The 22,507-nt window shown below is 42.9% G+C and overlaps 1 protein-coding gene across 1 annotated transcript in view; it reads left to right on the top strand.

Annotated features, from left to right (window-relative positions):
- Positions 1–22,507, top strand: part of FBN1 (fibrillin 1) — a 207,410-nt gene that overhangs the window by 111,183 nt on the left and 73,720 nt on the right. The window contains exons 15-22 of the mRNA XM_044438822.1: positions 4,601–4,723; positions 9,452–9,604; positions 14,392–14,445; positions 14,572–14,697; positions 16,143–16,268; positions 17,433–17,552; positions 18,103–18,240; positions 20,152–20,202. Of these exons, the coding sequence (XP_044294757.1) occupies positions 4,601–4,723; positions 9,452–9,604; positions 14,392–14,445; positions 14,572–14,697; positions 16,143–16,268; positions 17,433–17,552; positions 18,103–18,240; positions 20,152–20,202 (891 nt within the window). The remainder of the gene's footprint in view (positions 1–4,600; positions 4,724–9,451; positions 9,605–14,391; positions 14,446–14,571; positions 14,698–16,142; positions 16,269–17,432; positions 17,553–18,102; positions 18,241–20,151; positions 20,203–22,507) is intronic.

Here is a 22,507-nt window from a genome sequence, read left to right as displayed (position 1 = left end):
GTGTTTTCACTTGTAGTTGCCCTCTGGCTTTCCTTTGGAGTCTTATTTTAGATAGTAAGGCTTTTATAGCCGAACACTGTTCATTTGTTCTTCTGTGAAGAAATGTAGTATGAATAACACCACTTGTGGTACCAGTAATAACATAAGATGCCATCAGTGAGTGAGTCACAAGCAAGAATCACAGAACTCGGAATTGGTTTGGGATTAAAATGAGCCAAAAAACAAACTCCGTTCGCTTTCACAGGGACAGAACGCCTGGTTTTCACTGTGGTGCCTCAAGGCTGAGTGGGAAAAAGTATCTTGCCAAAACGGTGTGCCAGGCATCAGAGAAATGTCACTTGAGTGCATCGGATGAGAAGTATTTTGAAACCTTGCTAAAGCGGCAAGCCGCCTGACTAGGAATCAGGTTGAAAGCTGGAACTGATTTCATAGCACTTTTTAATCCTCCTGATATATACCTTTCAACACATGCAGAAACCCTTGCTGTTGAAGTGGCAAGCATGTGAATTTGCTCTGGTCTGAACCTCTTCATCAGAGAGATTACCCTTGCCTCCAGTTGGTTTTCAGAACCTTGGAGAGATGCACTGTGCATTTTCCAGACTCTGTTCCCCACCAGTTTGCACCATCGCCACCAATTATACACACACACCTTTCAGAAGCTGTGGAGTTCTATCCAGCACTGGTGTGCACCCACAAATTGATCCAAATGGCCCCAAGCTTAGTCCCGCCTCCTTCCATCTCTAACCGGCAAGTTCGGGTGCAGCACTGTTAGTGCCGACACTTTCCACTGTCGTCATGGCTGGAAACAATCTCCTTGGTGGCTTTGAACAGTGTGACTTCGAGTGCAAGGAGACAAGTCAAAGCTAAAGTCCCTTCCACCTGGGAATCACCTTGTATTTAGGCAGATATACCACATTTTTCTCTATAAAATAAAATCAGCTTTCAAGTTTTAAAAATATATAAAGTGAGTTAGCAGGCCAAATGACTAAAATCAGTTTCCTGCAATAGAAACAAGAACAGAGTAAAACAATTTAGTGTAATGACAGGGAGACAAGACTTTAATGCACACAAAAAGCTAGGTGAAATAAAAAGCTATTTGCAGCTCACCTGAAGCATAAAAGAGAGGGAGCTAATGCTGCCTGAAGCTTTGAAACGGAGTCATTTTAATCATGTTTAACATTTGCATTGCACTTTCAAGTGCTTCATGCAATTCTCTGATCTTAATCCATTCAACAAACCTGCATGCTAAGTCGGGTCACTGGTACCTGTTGTGTAGCTGACCCCTGTTTTGTAGCTCAGTGTCTTAGCCACGGCATTGCCCCCCTCTCACATGGTCTAACGTGGGTACCTTGGGAAAGAAGGACAGTTTTGGAAGGAGTGCTGGAATCCAAAAGGTCTGAGAAATTATGCTTCAAGGAGTAAATGCACCAAAAGTACATCTTCCTTCCTGCCATCTGTCTCCTGTAGCCCTTTCAGTTCAGGCTTGTGCTCCAGTAACAGAAACAGGAGGAGAGGCCAGTCCCAAACTTGTGCATTTTCCTTAACTTACTCCCAAGAAACAAAGATTTGGTTACGCCTACCAGTGCTTTCCCTCATCCCCACTTTTGTTACTGCTAAAAGAACTTCCTCAGTGTGTGCGCCTTAACTCAGCCCTTGCAGCAGCAGGGACTCAGCTAGAGTGAAGGGACAGCTGTGTTTGTTCCTCAGGTCTCTTCCCTTTTAATGTGGAAATCGAGGGCTGGGAGAACCTGGGAGCTGAACTGGGCCCCCTCTGCATCCTCCCACATGCCTGAAGCACTTTTCTTTCAGCCTAGCTCCATGACAGTAAGTCATCGGGACATCTTGGAGGTATTTCAGTCAGCAGAATGCTTTGAGAAAGGACATGGGCAGGAGAAGCCCAGCTCTCCTTTCCCGAGGGCACCTTTGCTTTTGAAATTACCGTATTTTTCGCTCTATAAGACGCACCTGACCATAAGACGCACCTAGTTTTAGAGGAGGAAAGCAAGAAAAAAAATATTCTGAATCAAATGGGCACGTAATCACAGGCACATTCCCCATCACTTCCGCATGGGCTGCACATCTGACAGACTTACTGCACACACACATTCGCTCTATAAGACACACAGACATTTCCTCTTACTTTTGAGCGGGGGAAAAGTGTGTCTTATAGAGCAAAAAATACGGTAGTACCCCTGCCTTTAAAAATGAGCAGAACAAGCATATGAATAACCAGTCGCCACCTAGTTTGGTCCTACGGTTCACCTTTTTAAAATCTTCATTTTTTTTAATGGCCTGGTGTTGTTTTGTAAGTCGGGGCAATTTGGAAACCAAGGAAGGGCTTAATATTGTGTTCACCATTCAGGCTAGGGAAGGAGGTTGGATGTTAATGTGCCCAGAGATATCCACATAATAGTATCTATTTTAAAATACAGTTAGAACACTAACTCTTGGAACAGCAAGGCAGTATTTTGTGCCAAACAACACACACCAAGTAAAACACAGAAGGTGTTTTGCTCTCTGTTTGCCCTTTTAAGGTTTGGGGTGAAAAGAAGAAAATGTCACACATACCGATTGTTGTCTGTATTAAGGAGAGCTGTTGATACGATTGCATTGTTAAATGTTACGTGTTCTCCCACACAATATTTTAAAGATATTTCCTTAATTAAGCCTCACTTTTAGGTAAATATTGTGTGTACTTTTGCTTCTAGTTGGGAAAAATATTTTGAAAGGTTTGTATAATTCAGCTTATACTATTGAGGCCTGATTAGTAACAGTTAGCGTTATAATTTGTCTATGTGGAGGACATGCCGTACCGCATAGTGTTGCAGAAGAAAAGCCAACATCAGTTTAAAAAACCCCCACTCCGTCTGGTCCTCACATTGGAAAGTAGCCATATTGCTAACTTTCCTTCCTAACAGTATTTCAAGACTATTTTAAGCTATTCTGTTAGGGATAACTGCACAATTATTTCCCATATTAGCATCCTTCAGGGGTGCATTTCTAACACAGCAATCATAGGAATCATACAGTTGAAAGGGGCCTAGCAGGCCATCCAGCCCAAGCGCCTGCTCAAACAGGGCGCATTCAGATCCAACCGCACACTATGCCCTGTAAGTAGGAAGTGGGTCTTCAGATACTTGGGGCTTCAGCTTCTGGAAGCTCCTGCCAACATGGCCAGCGGTTAGGAATTCTGGGAATTATTATTATTATTATTATTATTATTATTACATTTCTATGCTGCCCCTTGCCGAAGCCTCGGGGCGGCTTACAACACAATAAAATACATTGAAATACAATAGAACATAATAAATTACCACTAAATACATGTGAAACATCGGGAACTCTACTTTTTGCCAACCCCTGCCCCAAACATCCCAGAATGCCCGGGATGCTTGCTACTTTCTTCAAAGCTCATAGTCTTTCTGTGAAGAATTTGACCTGATCTCTTGGTTCCTGTGCCTTGCTGCAATTCTTCCTATATCGGTTCCATTCAGACATTTTGGCCCACGATTCCAAGGATTCCTGACCATTGACCATGCTGGGTGACGGAGTTGAAGTCCAAATTGTCAGGAAAGGCGTAGTCTGGGGAGGTCTACCCGACTGCCACTCATGCTCTGATCATGCCTAACTATGCATCACCGACACGGTATTCCCTGTCCCCACTACCTCCCATTCACTTCTTCCCCTCTGCTCCCTCTGCTGAATTTAGATTGCAAAATTCTCAGAGCAGGAACTGGCCTATTGTGCTCCAACAAGGGCCAGAGATACAAAGATAAATAAAATAAACACATGAAGTGGCCAACATTCCCAGGAGCAGCAATCAGATTGTGGCATAAACCACACTGCTCCAGCTAACACGTGAAGTGGATTTGAGCCATGGGGATCAGGACGTGGCATCCCAGTAAAGTCTTGCATGATCCGAAACCTTGGCAAGCTTCCTGGGTCAGGTAAAGGTGCTGGCATGGCCGAGGCAGGCGCAGAAGCAGCTCGCTTCCCTTTCCTGTGTCTAATTCCACCTCTACTTGGGACCTGCTCAGTCTGAACAGTGTGTTAGAGAGGCTGCAGGGCTGCCTGTATTTCACCCCTTCCCTGGAATGCTCCCCTGGGCCTTATGAATGAGGAACTGTCTTGTGGACCCTGCCATTCTTGTCTGCCAGGCAACCCTCACGCAGTGCCTGCCCAATCCCAGGAGAAGTGAAGGCTTGAAGAGAAGTGCTCTGGTAATAAAGAAATCTTGCCCTCTTGTGAAATACTATACAAATGCCTTCTTATCCCCCTCTTCCTTCCTTACTCCCATAAAGTCTTGCATATGTATCATGGCTTTTTGGATTAGCATCCTCCAGGGATGGCTTGAAATGTATCCTCTCTAAAAAGGGAAGATCTAGTTCAGAGCAGTTAATTGTCCTGCTCAGGGAATGGGGCATTTTCGTCTGAATTATGCCTTTGTTCTGAATGAGCTAATGTTGTTTTAACTTTCTTGTGCTAAGTGAACAATTCAGCAAGAACGAATCCCCTTTGCTGCTTTATTTAGACACATTATAGTCAGGTCTCAGAACAAGTAAATGAAAAAGGCTTAATTTAAATTTCTGTTCTTTGGCAGACATCGACGAGTGTGAGACACCTGGAATATGCATGAACGGGCGCTGCGTCAACACCGATGGATCCTTCAGGTGCGAGTGTTTCCCTGGCCTTGCCGTGGGCTTGGATGGACGTGTGTGTGTGGGTAAGTTGAGCTCTTGGTATGGGCAGTTGCAAATCGGTTGTAGATTAATGGCTACAAAAAGCTGTAGAGGAGCCATGGACCTCCTGACTGAAGGTGATGGGAGTTGTAGTAGACATCTGCACAGCGTCAGGGCAGGAAATGCTGTTCTAGAATATGCTGTGTCCAAAAACAGGTCTGGTATCCAGGTTTGGCATGGTTCGGTTTCTACTGAAGGCCCAGGCCTTAGCGGAAGTCCGCTGGCAGCAGCTCTCTGAAGTTGCAGCTCCTCTGTGTGGTTGCCCCCTGCTTGTTCACCTGCATGTCACCCTGAATCAGGCAGTGGTGGTTGCAAGAAGAGGAGAATCAGATATCAAGCAAGCAAGTGGCAGCAAACTTGGGTGTACCCCTCCACTTTTTTGGATGCAGTCATGAGTGCTGCTGTCAAGCCATTAACCTTTAAATACCTCAGCACAAAGGGTTGTCTTAGCCTTGTGGCCAAGGCATGGCAAAGTTTGCATCATCAACATCATCATCATCATCATCATCCCCCTGGTGGGAGAAGACAAAGGCAAAATAGCTAAGTAATTCCACCTCCATCACTTGTTAATAGTTCATGATTGCTCCCCAGCCGAACCTTCCAAGTTCTTTGTGTGTTTTTTCACATCCACTACGGACCTCAGTTCTTCCTGGTCTTAAGCATTCTTGACAGCCCTGCAGACTAGTCTGTTGAGTGCATCCTTGGAGATGTTTCCCTCCTTCTATCTTCTTTTTAAGCCTCAGTTATTGAGAGCGATCACTGTGCAGTCACCCTGATTCCATGATACATCTCCCATTGTTTCATGTTTCCACCATACTATTGTGATTCTGCCTTCAATACAATTGTATCTCAAGGAGCAGCAAGGGTATGTGTTGCCATAGAGGCCCATGGGGAAGGTATAGACTTAGTAAAGGTAAGAACTGCAAATGCAGTGCACACACTGGTCTTCCATTACTGACTTTAGCAAATGAAGTTCAACAAGCATTACTGGGTGCTCAGAAAATGGAAGGCACCATTGTTTCTCTTTGGCATGTTTTCCAAATGCAAAGAAGAGTTGCTTCCATATTAGGGCCCTTCCAAAAATCAAAAACCAAAGTCTGTGCCTTGGCAGGTCTAATTTGAATTGGAATTATGATTCCACGTGGCACTTAATAGAGTGCTTTGCCCTCTGTAGAACCAAGCCATGCCAATTCCCATGGGCAAGATCTGACATGTCACTTCATTTATAGGTCACAGTCTTCTTGTAACTATTGCTTAATTGGTCATTTCCTCCTTGACCCATCTTTTACAATGACTAATTATTTGCACTTGCAAAAAATGAAATGAAATAAAAGCATGAGCACTGGGGAGCTGCAGATAAGCATACAATATAGTGACCTCCTCTCTTCTGGGACCAAGAAGTGAGTCACTGAATACAACGGCTGCAGCCGTTTCAATTATCTGGGGTTTTCTGCAAGTGGCTCCAAGACAAGTGCTGTAGCCAAAAGCCCCAGCAGTGCTATACTAGTCAACCCTGAACAGGCTAGCACTCAGGTTGAATGCAGGCAAAATATCTCAAGTAGGGTGGATTTGATTTAATTTATGATTTAAATCACTAGGCAGGAAGGCTAGATTTTAATCATGGTTTGGCACACGTGCCTGCCTTACCGGTAGGTAGAGGAACTTCATTACGATACTTCCAGACTGGGTCTCTTTTATGGCCTGCTGCCATTATAGGCTTTCTCCTCCAGGGAAAGAGTAATATGATAAACCTCAGGCTGTACACAAAAGGAGCCAAAGATTTGTGAATGGAAAGGTTTCACTGTCATTTTTACCGCCTGCCCCTCCCTCCTCACACTGAGCTGCTTATACAGATCTATTGCACCCCCAACAACCTTCTTCTATTCATTTAATTATTTGAAACAGCACTTAAGAGGTAAGGGATTGATTCTGCGTACAAAGATTTGCAAAGGAACAATGGGATTAAAGTCTTTTTCTCAACTCTGTATGTTTATTTTATAACCTTTTATAACATTTTGGCTGTGCAGAAGAGGCATGAGATCTCTGCAGACATACATGCACAGCTGGGAGAAGTGTCAAACTAAGCATCTGCCCAATAGAAAAAATGAAAAAAATGCCCAATAATCTTACAGAAACTTCTGGAAGAGCATGACATTGTGAATGGATTAGTGGAATTTGTTTACCAAAAAATTTAAACATTGCATGAGTATACAGCCTCATGCTAAAAATTAAAAACCAATCCTTATTTCATGATGAATATAGTATCTTAAACAAAAAACTAGCTTCAGATAGATTTTTCCTCAAAACGCATTTTATTTGAAAAAAATCCAATTTAAATTTTAAAAAATCTGATTTAAATAAAACAATGTTTTGATTTTTTTAAAAATTGATTTTTATCCACCCCAATCAGAAGTAAGCCCTCCAAAATCAAAAAAGAATAAAACACAGGAAATGAAATTGTTTGCCGTGTACCAATGAGAATTCTCCAGACTAGTTAAGTTCACTAGTCAGGTTTGCACAAAAACCTCATGTATGCTTGTAAATCATATAGATACGTTTTTTGTTTGTTTGCTTTTGCAGTGTTGGATATGAGCAGAACATGATCTCAAAAATGTTCATCAATTTTCAGAACAAATTAATTTTCAGAATTTGAAAAATGTACAATGAGAGCCAGTGTGGTGTAGTGGTTAAGAGCATGGGCCTGGGACTCAGACGATTCGGGTTCGAGTCCCCGCTCAGCCATGGAGCCAACTGGGTGGCTTTGGGCCAGTCACAGACTCTCAGCCCAACCTACCTCACAGGGTCGTTGTTGTGGGGATAAGATGGAGGAGGAGATGTAAGCTGCCTTGAGCCCTTTGTAGGAAAAAGGCAGGATATAAATCAATCAATCAATAAAATATTCCCTCCCACTAAAAAAAGAGTTCAAAACTGTGCATTTTGAATGAGCAATTCTGCACTTTATGTGGGGAAATGTGCATAATTTTGGAAATTGGCAGAACGTTGGACATTTTTGATCACACAGTTTTGATCTGCGATCACAAATTAGACCATACATCAAGAGAGAGCAGATTGTTGCGAGTGCAAACATCACTTGCACACTAATCCCTGTCCCAGGCAAAATGAGAACAAATAGATTGTGTGTAAGCTAACAATCTATTTCTATTTTTCTATTCTAGTTCTGTTTTAGAAATAGATGGTCAATGTTTAACAAATCTACTTTAAATGTCTATATTTGACAATATAAAGTGGTGTCCCAGTGTCATCCTTTCATTAGACCACATCGTTCATTTTAATCAAGGTATTACACTAATGCATATTTTGAGATTTTACTTATGCTCAAAATGGCCGTCTTTGCTTTCAGTCCCAGTATATTTAGTGCAGCCTTCCCAAACCTGACACTTGCCGGATGCTTTGTACTGCAGCTCCCAGAATTCCTGGCCTTGCTGGCCGTGGCAACTCCGTACCAAAGTCCACCATGTCCAAAGGACACCAGGTTGTGGAAAGCTGATCTCCTGCGTTGCAACTACGTCACATACCTCAGCAGAGGCAACAAAACAAAATTGACCTTCCTCTGCATTTTTTTCTCTTTGATGGGATTGCAAGATGAGGCTTTAATTAATGTTTTCCACAACAGATAAAGGGGAAAGTAGGACGAAACACTACAGGAACTCATAATGGATTGCAGAGGAGGGTTACTCTCTGACTTTGCCATTTGGCTTTAAGAATCCTTGATAGCTGATCACCCCAAATTGTTCCTTGAAATTGTGATGGTAACTCCTCAGGATACTTGAATAAAAGTATTCCGACTATGGAATGCGCGCCCCAGAGAGGTCCTCCTGGCGCTGTCATTATATGCTTTTCGGTGCCAGGTCAAGACCTTTTTATTTAACCAATATTTTAAAGTTAATTAATTTTAATTGTATATTTATTCATTTAATTCATTTTAACCATGTTATTGTATACTCAGTCGTGGTGTAGCCAATTTATTTGTTTAGGATTGGACACTGTATTTGGGGTTTTAATGTTTGTAAACCACCCAGAGAGCCCCCTGGGCTGACGGGGTAGTATATAAATGCAATAATAAATAAATAAATAAAATAAAGCATTGTTTATCAGTTTACTATTCTAGCAGGGCATCAAGAAGAACTGTTTCACTGGAGGAATGCTCTTGCTCAAAACAAATGGGGAAAAGGTGCATTTTGGACATAAGAGTGAAAACTATGATAGGAAAAACAGAGCAGAGGAGTTTAGCAATCTGCCTCTTGAATGACAGAGGGTCGGGTTCAAACTCCTCTTCCACAGCTTCTGTCTTTATCTTCTTGGGATGGAATTGCTCACTCACCTTTTGAGCAATACTGTTCTACAGCTTTCTAAAAACCTTCCAGATGAGGGTTTTATTGTACAATCACCTTGTCTATTTTCCAGAATTCCAGGTGCTAGTTCTTCCATCCTCCCATGTCTGCCCCTTGTGACTTTCACCTTTGTTCTAACTGGAAAAGAAAGTGTGTGTGCACACGTACAGACACACATGTGCACGAGTACATAGTAAGGAGGGGGAGGTTGTGCAGGTGCACTTGGGTGGGAAGCAGCCGGAGCCTGTTTGGGAGCAGCCATAACCTGAGAGCAGGTCGTGTTTCTCCACATACGATTCCTGACATTATTCCTGGCAAGTGCTTCCCACAGCTACCATGTGATCGTTTCTCCTCCTTTAGATACACATATGCGGAGCACATGCTATGCGGAATACAGGAGAGGCCAGTGCGCTAAGCCGTTATCTGGAGCAGTTACGAAGTCGGAATGCTGCTGTGCCAGCACGGACTATGCCTTTGGGGAGCCCTGCCGCCCCTGCCCTGCGCAGAGCTCAGGTATGTGTGGCATATCCAGAACGTCGGGCGAATACGCAAGTGGGCTCGTAACAATGGAAGGTGTGCAGCATTGCTCTCCCGGGCCTTCTTCAGGGATGCTCGCAGGAGTACCGTGCACCCCCGTGAAGTCGCAGTTCAGTGTCCGCGGCCTCAGTCTTTCGCAGAATTTTCCATGTGGCGGCTTGCTCGCAAGGAGATCGTTTTCTCCGAGCGAGTCCAAACCGATCTCCTTGTGAGTTCGCAAGGAGATCACTTTGGACTTGCTTGGAGAAAACGATCTCTGTGCACACCCGCTCCTGCCTCGCCCCACACGCGCCCCTGCCCCCCGGCCCGGCCCACGCCCCCCGCCCACACCACCGTCGCAGTAGTCCCCCGAAATTCACAGTTTTTCACAATTTGCAGGTGCTCTAGGAACATAACCCCCGCGAATTTTGGGGGATTACTGTATACTGAACTCAGCGGTGCTTAATTACTTTCAGCAGAGGGCCATATTCCAATTCAGAAGAGCTCTCAGATTAGCTTCCAGTCATGGGTGACCCCAAAGGCAAAATGTGTGAGGCCCAAATACTACCATGTTTCCCCCAAAATAAGACTGGGTCTTATATTAATTTTTCCTCCAAAAGACGCACTAGGGCTTATTTTCAGGTGATGTCATATTTTTTCATGTACAGCAATCTACATTTATTCATTTATTCATGTACAAAAATCTCCATTTATTCAAATACAGTCATGTCATCTTCTTCTGGAACATCATCATAATGCTCCAAACCCCAAATTGTGTTGCAACAGATGTTCTAAATGCGTCCATCTGGCTGACGATCTTAACTGGGGCTTATTTTTGGGATAGGGCTTATATTACGAGCATACTGAAAAATCATGCTAGGGCTTATTTTCCAGTTAGGTCTTATTTTCGCGGAAACAGGGTACAAATGCACTTAAATTTAGTGTAAAGCTCTTTTCGCTAGCCATCAAGCCATAGAAGAAACATTTCAACCTTTTAGAAGGGGAGGGAACTGTATGCAAGTCAGGAGACTACCAAATGATTTGGTGGGTAGGGGAAAGGGGGTGGAGCCACAGGGAGAGGGGTTGTCATCTGGTGAACCCCAGAGAGACCCCAGGTGGGCTGGACTTGGTTCTTGGGATAAAGATTCTGCTCCTTAATTTAGGTTTTTCCATTTTAAAACCTTATTTATAACAAATCATTTTAAAAAGATGAACATTCTATAAACACTGAAATGAAATACAGCTGAGAGATGATGCAGGAGTTTTGTAAGACTGCATACAGTGCAATCTTATATATACCTAATCCAAAGTAAGTCCCACTGTTTTCCAGTTATATGTAGGTAAAAGATTGCAGATACTGCATTTTGAGCAGCAGAAGGGGAAAGCTCTTTGGTTGTGAAACTTGGTGGGTCATTATTTTGAGGAATGGATTTCTTTTAGTGAGTTTTCCTGAGAATTTTATAGCATGAATTCATGTATTGAAAATCATGCAGATTCCACTTGGGCCAAATTTCTGCAAGAGTTGCTGTCTGTAATGTGGACATATATCAAAGTTTGTATATTTCTTTTCTGCTGCACTGCCCTAACTTGGGAAATCGTAAGGTTGAGAGTCTTTTGCAAGGGATGAATATTTCAAAGTTCCATCATCATCATCATCATCATCAAAGTGCATGGGCTTCTATAAAGTATCAGAGAGTAAAAACTTCTCCGATCCCTAGCCCAAGGAACTTACAGTAAAAATTGGAGATGAGAGATAGCAGACAACTATGAGGGAAATGGAAACTTATTACAGATTATTTTGGTTACATGGAACAAAGCAAAGAATTCACATATACTCAAATGTATCCTTGCAAGTTACAGATTTTAAAGAGTTTTCAAATTGGAAGTGCCGTTCAGATTGTGGTTATAAAAAACACCACTGGTATTGCTTTGCCAAATCTCACAGAAAAACAATATTCTGAAATGCCTAGCCCTGAATTGGCTCACTAGTTTTTAGAAGGTACCTTGAGAAACTTGTATGCTGTTAACCTTTACTTTAATTTTCAGTTTTACGAAAGAGTGGCTGAAGATCACGTGAAACAAATTAAGCTGTTTTTCACTGATGTGCAGCCTTTTGGAGTTCTAGTTGTTTTCTGTGTTACTGTATGCCATGTTAGTTCAAATAGCAGCAAACGCTGGAAAGTTATTGGAGCAGGAAAAGACTTTTGCAGCACTGTCTGTCACTGTTGGCTCTCCTTTTGTAACTACACAGTAGAGCTGAAGCGTTTTGTAAATGTAAGTGGCCCGATGCCATTGACTTCTGTTTTGTATTTGAATTAATTTAACAGAACATTTACACATGTGGAAGCAATTCCATCTGGGCTGTTTTGTGCACCTCTCCTATTGTTAAAGATGCCAGCTCATGGAGGGTAAAATATAGGGCAGCTTTCAGATTTTGATTTTTGGGTTGGTGGGAGCCTGGAAGAGTGACCTTTTTCCTCTTCTTCAGGAAATCCATGTTGTGCTAACGTACAGCTCTTAGAAGTGAGTTTTCTCTCTGCTTGGGGCAGATACTCTGTTGAGAATCCTCTTCAGTCCTTAAATTTTATTCTCGATACGTCTGCCGATGTGGCTGGGTTCATGAATTGTCCTCTGAGATGCTAAATCATGTTTGCTGAGATCCAGATCCAGACTGAGTTGCTGGTTCCAGCCTCTGGCTAGGCAAAGCCAATCTTCCCAAGAAGGATCTTAGACTCTGAGACTTCATGGTTTGCCTTTTTCTACCAGAAAATTACATGAGAAGTTTCTGGGGTAGGGGTTAATCAGTCCCACTGCCCCCTTCCCAAATACCATGTGTCAAGAAGAGACATGATTTGGAACAGCTTTCTGGGCAGAGGAGTCTGGGAGACCCATCGGAGACTCAGAATGGGTTGGCACTAAATGTCAGGCTTTCACTGGGAGACTCAAGTTCAACTATTGGTGAAGAGCACCGGGTGTCCTTGGGCTGGACACCTTGTTCCAGCCTGTGGCAGCTGCGAGGATAATGTGGAGAAAGAACGATGCATGCCCCATTTATCTCCTTGGAAGAATGGTGGTACGCAAAGGTATATTTTAGTAGTGACTGCAGGAAGGTGTCAGGCTCATGGACAGAGATGGTGAGATGGAAAACGGAAGGCGGGCAGGGCCGCTTCCTGCCGGATAGCAAGAGGAAATGCTGCATAAGAGGAACTGGGGGGGGGGGTGGTCACAGAAGGATAATTCCACTAGCCCTCTTTCCTTCACTCTTGCGGTGTCTTCCACCTTGAATTTTCAAAGGCAGCTATCGAGTGGCCACATGTCCTAATTTACAGATGACAGTACTCTGTTTGAAAGGCTGTCAGAAGACGGCTGTCATTTTGGAAATGTCCAGTGTCTAAAGAACCGCCTATGTAAATCTAATGAGCTAAGTGAAGGGAGTGAGCACAGGGCCTTCAAGTTACCAGTCCTCAGCATCTTAACAGCACCTAACACAGCAGATACACAGATAACCTGGCTATGGTCTTTTCCACCATGGTCAGATGTAGTAAATTTCTATTTAAATTATACCTATTAATTCAACATGTGCAAATATGCATGCAAAGTAGTGGAAGCAGATGTTCAAGTATCTGATCTCTTGTGCTCTCTTTTTGGCCATGCTGGGAATTGATGTGCTTCACGTAGATCCCTGGAAAGCAAACCGCAGGACAGAAGCTTGACTTAGAAGTTCTCTGCTGTAAGAGGCTCGCCTTCGCTTTTCAGTTTTCCTTGGCTTTTGACCTCTCAGTTGACCAATTTTAATTAGTTGTCTATAATTTGTGCTACATGTAGAGAAGGATAGTGCTGTATTTCTCATCCTGATCATGTCTTTGACATGCAGTGTTTATGTTATATTTTTTATCCATTTCAGTATGAATTTTGATATATTTTATCTGTTTTGTTCTTCAGGAATATTCTGTTGGGAAAGTGGGATATCAGTGCGCTTAATAAATAATACCATGAATAAATAAGGAGGGAAGGGACATGAGATACTCCCCAGAATGCTTCCCTTGGGTTTTCGTTTGTTTTTCCTTCTTTTCTTATAGATCTCAGGCTTGATTAGAAAGGCTTTATTTACATGGTATATTTCAAAACTATAATGGCTTTGTTATTTGGTAGAGTGTTTGCAGCTCTTAAGGCAGGGCCCAGAATATGTGACCTGCATCAAAACAAGCTTCAGAACAAGCTAAAGTTAACCTTTCTAGTACCCTGCAGAGTTCCGGAGTGACGGAAAACCTGTGATGGGGTGTGATGATGCCCCATTGAAGGAGGTCCATGCCAGAGATCTTGGGGAGAAAAAGAGCTTACAGACCTCTGGGAATTGCTTGGCTCTATCTTAGGTCTTCATGATTTTAAACTCTTCTTCCTCCTTTTTTGGAAAAAGGACCTACAGAAATCCTTTAGGCTGACTTGGAAAGACCCCCAGTAGTTCCTGGAATTGCCTGAAATATGGCCTTCCAAGTAAAGCTAAATATGTCACACAGTGAGTTTTGTAGGTGGAGAAAATGCAGAGGTACTCATGTATATAATTTTAATGTGCTATTTGACAAAAAGATTGCCATCTTCAGTCGCTGAAAACTATACAGATTTAAGGATGTTTTATATGAGATGCATTCTTTGAAGGGACCGTAGATTATTTGCAAGGAAAAGGGTGCCCTTCTATGCATGTAGGGCTCCCCCCCAAACATTCATAGAATTGCACCTTTAAATACATTTATTAAATATACTTTTTTATTTTATTTCCCCTGCAGATGAGTATCACGGCCTTTGTAGTAGTGGCCCAGGCATTACTGCAACAGGAATCGGTAAGTTTATACAGTATGATAATTTTGTGCAAATTTCATGTAACAGCAGTGGGCATTTGGCTTTCCAGGGGAATGTTTTGAGGAAAGAACTATATACACCAGTTTAATGACCTTTGTCTTTTGTAGATATCAATGAATGTGCACTGAACCCTGACATTTGTCCAAATGGAATCTGTGAAAATCTACGTGGAACATACAAATGTGTCTGCAATTTTGGGTACGAAGTGGATTCAACTGGGAAAAACTGCTTAGGTATGTTTTCCCTAATCCTACCTAGCACATTCCCACATGCCCCCTTATTTTTCTATATTAGGTTCAACTAGTGTTTCTGGCCTGTCTGGCTTGTTTCCTCCTGACCTTTACTTTCCTTCCCATATTTTAAATCCTTTCAGCTGTTTTTTCCTGTTATCAGATTGCCTGATCCAATTGGGGAACTTTGTTTTGGGAAGAACACACAAACAAACACAGAGATAAAATAGACTAGAGGGACTGTGAGTATTCCTGCCTTCTCCCACAGTGACTCTCCTGTACTTTTTAAAGCCTTGTAGATCAATTTCTGTGCCGCAGCTGCCCACTTCCTGCAGCCACTCTCTGGCATGGTTGCTTAATTGCCCAGACCTGGAATATTCTGCCTTGACTAGTGTGTAGGATTGGTTGACCAGTGCTCAGACTTTCCAGTTCTGGGCTGATTTAGTATTTTGCCTTACCTCCGACCTTGTTCCAGCCGTCTTACAAAATGGGTTACTGACTTCCTTGCGCTCCTGCAAGTTCGGCTTTTATGCCTACCCTTTGAGATCACTGACCTGTGTCCAGTCCAGAAAACCATCTAAAGCATGGCCCAGAGGATTTGTGTGTGGGCCCCTAGCATGTTTGGACAGCCCTGTGGTTATCACAGGAGTGATGAAATCCTGACCATGTTAGTGCTGTATTTCACCTGCCTTGAGTCCAGATGAAGTGTTGGCTGCAATAGCTGGAATGTCTACTCATAAAGAAAAGCTTGACTAGACCCTGCATTCTGGGGACTTTTGTGGACAAGCTGCAAACTTTATTGTAGACTAAGATGTGGGGCATTTGATTTTAACGCTGTGCTTTAAGTAGAAAGGAATGCCATCCGGCTTCTTTTCAGGCAGGCAAAATAGACCCTAGTTTAACCACCCTGCTTCCTTTTCTTCCTCTTGCTTTGAAACTTTCCCACTTCCTTCAAAAAACATGTCTTTCCTCCCCCCTTTCCTCCACTTACGGCATTGCTTAAGCTATGATGTGGGAAGGGGGGATTCTGCATCAAAGACCTTGGGAAGATTGCATCCCAGCTTCCAGCCGACCCAGGAAGTGTAGCTCATCCACGTCACATTAGAAAGGCTCAACCCTATCAGAAAAAATACACTTAATGTGCAGTCATGTTTTGAGGGCTCGCAAGGTCTCTTGTTGCTTCTTTGGGTCACCGGGAAATATAAATTTCCCTGCCAAAGACAGGAAGTTTGAGAATGATTGCCATAAGTTTCTAAAAACTCCAATATTTGTTATTTTTCCAGTGACTTCATATTTGATTTTTTAACTGCAGCATTTCTCTGACAGCGCTCAGAGAAACATTCCCATCAGTGGAACGTTTCTTCCTGTTAAAAGGTTTCTTTCATGGCTTCCCCTGAGAACAAGATCTTCTTTAGCCTCCCGAATGACACTCCTAATTAATTTTGCAGACATTGATGAATGCGCCTTGAATACCTTGCTTTGTGACAACGGACAATGCAGAAACACCCCTGGAAGCTTCACGTGCACCTGCCCTAAGGGGTTTGTATACAAGCCAGATCTGCAGACATGTGAAGGTAATTTGGAACATCCCTTTTCTGTGTGCCTGGTGTGTATGTGTGTGTGTTTTTAATCACCCTCTCACTCGAATTATATTTGAATCATATCATATGTGCGTTCTTTGCCAGCATTTGGGATGAATTCCATTTCAGGCAGACAGGACCCATGATATTTCTATAAGGATGCCTCGAGACTGATACTTCTAGGTTCAGACCACCAAAGCCTAAATTAAGTTTCCTCTTCAAATCAAAGAGTCATTACTATTTCTCTAAGAATTTGAAGGCAAATTATATTATCCATCACAACAATCATTTTATATATGCATGTATGTGCATTTATATAGCTATATGTACTCATATAGAGAGATATATGTACACACAGACATACATATACATAGAATTTGTGTTTTGTGAAGAATATTTTGGGTGAGAATTCAGCTGCTTATTCTGCATTTATTTAGCTGCTAGGGTGTTGGTTGTTCTCAGGGGCAGGGTTCTTCTCGGCCTTCCACCTAGTTGACAAAGCAGTAGCAAATACGTTGAGGGTCAATAGCAAAGAATGAAAAATCCTGAGGTCAGATCCCAGAGGAGCCATGGACTCCACAGCGCATCACTGAGCACATTGTTTTTCCTCCACATTGGCTCCTCAGATTTAAATGAGAATAACTGTGATCGGCTTTGTGGGTTTGTCGCAGGAAGGGCTGAGACAAGGTCTCAGTGCCTTGAGACATTGGGATGGTGTGCTAGATGCATAAAGTGAACGGGCTTAAAGTTCAGCTGAAATGATGGTTATGAAGGCCCTAATCCTGCACCTCAGAAGGGCTGTGAAAGATGCATGATGCTGTTCCGTGTGCAGTTTGAAGCCAATAGGATCATGACAAATTGCTTGCTTGGGGCAGAAGTTTGCTAGTTAGGGTCATATGAAAACAGAATTTCCAACGGCAACACACAAAAAAGGCAATCATTGAACTGAATCTATAATTATCAGATGCCAGTGAATATGTAAACAAACCCAGCCAGTTGTTGGGTCTCCCACATGTGGATTTCTGAATCAGAACCACAATCTAAACATCTCTAACTGAATAGGAAAAAAAAGTTATTTCCTGGAAAGCCAGAAAGAAATACACCACATGAACCTTCAGTACATCTGCTAGCTGTTAATTCTTATCATTTCTCTTCTAGATATTAATGAGTGTGAATCCAGCCCCTGTGTTAATGGAGTGTGCAAAAATACTCCTGGCTCTTTTGTCTGTGAATGTTCCCCCGAAAGTTCTCTGGATGCAACAAAAACCATCTGCATTGGTAAAGTATTCTTCTGAGCTGTTTTCTTTTTCAGCCATGTTTATTGGCTGGAAATAACTTTGATCTAATTTAGATGCAGATGTCATATTCTGTTCCTAGAAGGCTTTTAATGAATAGTTCTGAAAGACTGACTGAAAAGAGAGATTTTAATCACTGATTCATTGTTTTCTAGAATGTACTGTAGATTTAAATGTGTTTATGCAGTGTGCTGTTCTAATGCATCAGAATTGCAGGAGAAATACTGTAGAGAGTTAACACGTAAAGACAGCCCCATCAGACTTACTGGGCTGGGCTGAAAAAAGGCAGCAACTTTATTAAGCTATTATTAATTGAATGTGATGGTGCCTGAACCAGCTGCTGCATTTGAATTGACAGAAGAGTGGCAAAATACAGAACTTAATTTTATTTGATGAAAAACACGAAGCTCAAGAGTTCAGAGTGAAGTGTTGGTAACTGCAATCGTTCATACAGGGATGGCAGAGCTTGCATGCCAGGTCGAGAGATTTGGGTCATAAGTGGCTTATTTCTTGTTTCTCCTTCCCCCTAACAGAGACCGTTAAAGGCACGTGTTGGCAGACCATAGTGAATGGAAGATGTGAAATTAATATCAATGGGGCCACCCTAAAATCTCAGTGCTGCTCTTCACTCGGTGCGGCCTGGGGGAGTCCCTGTGTTCAGTGTGAACGAGGTAAGACCGTGTTGCCTGGACAATGTCTTATGTGGAGTATTATGAGGAAGTACCAAGTAGGAAGCATCCCTGGAGTCAAACGGGGTTGTGGCCTTGCTGTGTGCCACGTGGATTTTTTAGCAGGACGGGGTCAGGACATTTAGAGTCTTCCAGCTCTGGTTTTCCCATTTCAGCGACACATTCCGGACATGGGACTTAATGGTCCTACTGAAGTGTAGTGGGGGGTGGGTGGAGTCCTTGGATGGCCATGTGTATCATTTCAGCCATTGATGGATCTATTAATTAGATCTTTATCCCTTCCTATTAGCCATAAGGCTATTCCAGTATTTTATAGCTTTCTCTCTATTCATCTTTGCCTTCCCTGATTTTTGCTTTTGAAGGATTATTATTAGTCATGGTAGTTCGATGACATTGCATTCATATCCAAGTGCTTTTCTTCTTCTGGGGAACTTTCAACGAGGTGTACAAAGCTCACAGCAACGACCCTGTGGAGTAGGTTAGCTAGGAGTGAATGATAGGCCCCAGGCCATGCAGTGGGGACTAGAACCCAGACCGCCCAGTTCCCCAGTCCGACACGCTCATAACCACACCACCCTGTATCTCTAATCCTCAGAGCCTACTCAGGGCAAGGCAGCTTCACAGTTTAAAGGCACTTAAACCATAGCATCCTCAAGACTATGGGAACAAGTGGGGGAACTTTTGCTGCCATGAGTAGCATCTCTTTTGGAGGAAATGTACTTTAATGGTGAAGATAATTGAATGAGCATCTGCAGACACATAATGCCTTCTGGCTGCTCACTGACTCTTGGGGGTTTTAATAAGGTGACTCGAGGAAGCGTTGTGTGGAGTCCTGTCAGCCTCATGAGGCCCTGGAACACCCAGGCCAGCTGAGGTGCTGAAGCAGGACGACAGCACGCACAACGGAGCACACAGCGGCTTGTTGGCCACTGCTTCCATCATCCACTGTTTACTAGGTGGCAGGTTCCATGGGGAAGAGAAAGCTGCAGCTCCTTGTGGCTTCGATCACCACCTTTGGCACAGCTGATTGCAGGACTGGAGTTTAGTTTGGAGAGATTTCTGAATAATTCCTAAATATTATGATATTGATTGTTATAATTTTGAAAGCAGGAAAATCACCTTGAAATGCAGAATAACTGTAGATATACATAGTCTACACCAAGCATACCTGCAGATGGAATGACATTCTCCAGATGTCCTGTCAAGCCCAGTTCTTCTTTGGGGCTGTGATCATTGCTCCTTTGGAATCAATGGGAAAATTATGCAGCTAGAGCAAGGGTTGAACATGAAATCTGAAGCCTTTCCCCCTCATTTCCATACGTTTCCTAATTCATGCAATTGTCTTCCATAGACTGAAGTGGGACTTGCCGTTTGCAGGGGGACATTTGTATGAACTAGAACGTTTGTGCAAAACTGAATGGGGGAAGTTGTGCAAATCTAGGACGAACACCTGTCCAGCTATTTGCAAATCTCCCCTAAATATTTGCAATCACATTTTGGCTTTTGGACAGGGCATACTTGCATGTTCTGAAAGCAAAAGTGAAATTCTCATACATCCCTAGTACGAAGAGCCCTTCTATGATTTCACCTTTGATTGGGAAGTAAGGGGTGCTTACAGAAAGATAGTCACTGCAATTCTGTGCATATTTACTTGGGAGAAAATGTGATTAAACACAGTGGGACCTACATCCAAAGAAACATACTTTAGTGTTGCTCTGATCATCATTGTGGTGTTCCATCATGCATGCTGAAGCCCCTTTCCTTTTCATTTGATTGTAGTTGTGTAAGATGTCTTTATGGAGAGAAGTGTTGTGTTTCAGACGCTCTTTCATGTCCAGTAGAAACAAGGCTGAGTTTGGGACTCCATTGTTCTCATTTCCTTTCTTTTTACAGATCCAATCTGTTCCAAGGGATTCTCAAGGATAAGTGGAACTTTGTGTGAAGGTAGGTAGTATTGCGCCGGAACAAGAAACACGTCAGTGTCGAAACCGATATTCTGGTGGTATTGGTCACATTGTGGAAGATCACACCATCTGAGTGATCCTTAGAATCCTTTCATTTTCTTCATAAAAATTACAGCAGGGTAAGAATGTTCCATTACAAGCAAAATATTTAGGAGGTAAAACAACTGCTTAAGCATTCAGATTTGATTTGAATCTGGAAAGAGGCAGTCCCCAAGTGATGGACCTCTGAGATATAGACAGTCCATACTTACAAACAAATTGCCATAAAGCCTATTAATTTAAAGTAGTTACTGTGGAAAATTGCCATCACCATAGAGAGAGTGGAAGCAAAAGAGGGGAGAGGGAGGGCCTTCAAAACATCACCATAGAGAGAGGGGAAATGAAAGCCGCCCCGAGGCTTCGGCAAATGGGGCGGCATAAAAATGTTTTAATAAATAAATAAAATAAATAAGAGTAGAGACAGAGGCCTCCAAAGCAGGCCTTCCTGCCCTGCCCATCCACAGAAGGAAATCTCTCTGGCATTTTCTTACTGCAAAGAGGGGGATGAGGGGGCATTGGGGGGGGGGGGAGTGAGAGAGATTCATGGTGTTTCCACTTTCATGCCCCTAAGCTTTGTGAATGTGGGGGTTCCGACTCATATACAAATTCAACTTACAGACAAATTTCCATTTTCTCAGGAACAGAACTCATTTGTAACCCAGGGACTGGCTGTAAGATATATTCTAAGATATATTCTTAGTGATATTCCTTTGCCAGTTGGAATATGCTAGTGGATATTCCTTTTCTAGTACAGAAAATGGAAATTTATCTTGGAAGTGACTCAGTAAAGAACCAGGGTGGTGGATGGCAGCGTGGCTGGACTGAGGAAGTCCTGCCACCGTGAAGAGAAGCAGCTGTCAAAGGAGGTTGGAGAGATGCTGTATGCCTGCGTCCCTTGGGGGGGCCTCCCTTTTGATGGGGGTTTATCCCTCGTAGTCCCCCCTCCCTTCCACACTGGAGCCATGCCCTTTTCTGCCACTTCTTGGTTTGAGTGACCGCTGGAGGCTGTGCTGAGCAGCCGTACCTACTGGTTTGGTGCGAGATACTGAAATGGCAGCCAAGATCCAGTCCATCAGGCCCTCCTTCTAAGCTCCAGCAGGTCCACACTGCTTGCGGTTACGGTGACTAACGCAGCTTGTCATGACACAGCAGCTGAAGTATTTGGAAAACAAATGATTCCCATCTGTATTTTCTAATAATTTCTTTAAAGAAGAGCAAGGAGGAACAACCCCACCTCCCCGCACCCCCCAACCTTATCCCAAGTCACATTTCTTGCTTGCCAAAGAATGATCAAATATTTTGGACGTGCTTTGACTACAGATCCACTGTATGTAACTTATCTGACCTCTGGAGAGGACAAAATCTTGCCCCACCTAAAGTAGATCACGAGGGAAGAATCAGAAATGGAAATACGTTCTTCCAAGATAGTAGTCAGAGAATTTTATATGAATTGTTTCTACGTATTTTCCAGCACCCAGTTACCTCTAAAGCATGCACCAAAGAGAGCCATGCTGGCCCATGACAATAAAAAATCCAAAACCCACAGCCGGGCAATATTTTAATTCGGTTCAAGCAAAATTCCACAAACTAAGCAAGCTTTCAGGTTCATCAGGCGATGTGGTACGAAAGTGAGCAGTCCTGCTGAACAAAGAATTCTGGAAGACTTGAATGCTTACAATTTTTTTGTTGAATCTTGCGCAAGTCTAATAAAGCTCATCTGTGATTTTGGACAATGATTTCTGATTTGCTATTCACAATTTTCTTGCAATAATCCCAATGGTTTTCCATGTAACCTTGCCCAGCAATGGTTTCTTTAGTTGCAAATATCCCCTTCCACCCCACACCAGAATCAGTAGCTCCATAATACAAATCTTCTGATCACAAGTTGCAGTCTCATTTTTATTGTCTCCCTTCCATCTTCTTCAGGCTATATCTATAGGCAAATTATTTTGGTGACTGTTGGGAAGTGGAGTTAAACCCGTCTATCAAAAAATATGGTTAATGCTCTTAAAAGGCAAAGCATTTCCAAATGCTGGCCATCCATAGTTCTTCAGACAGCCACGGTTCCAGGCATTATGACTCTGCACCTGCTTGGAGAGACTGTGCAGAATAAGCTTGGTGAATTTCATTAGCTGCTGGTCCACTGCAAGCCAAAGTAGAGCCTATCAAACCCAGAATTACTGTGCTTGGTGTGATGCATGTATTGGACTCCTCTATGCCTCTGCTGAGAGTTACTCTTTCTTAAA

This window comes from Varanus komodoensis, unplaced genomic scaffold (assembly GCF_004798865.1).
Source record: "Varanus komodoensis strain SLA01 unplaced genomic scaffold, ASM479886v1 scaffold33, whole genome shotgun sequence".
Taxonomy (NCBI): domain Eukaryota; kingdom Metazoa; phylum Chordata; class Lepidosauria; order Squamata; family Varanidae; genus Varanus; species Varanus komodoensis.
This window is presented reverse-complemented; position numbering and strand designations above follow the sequence as displayed.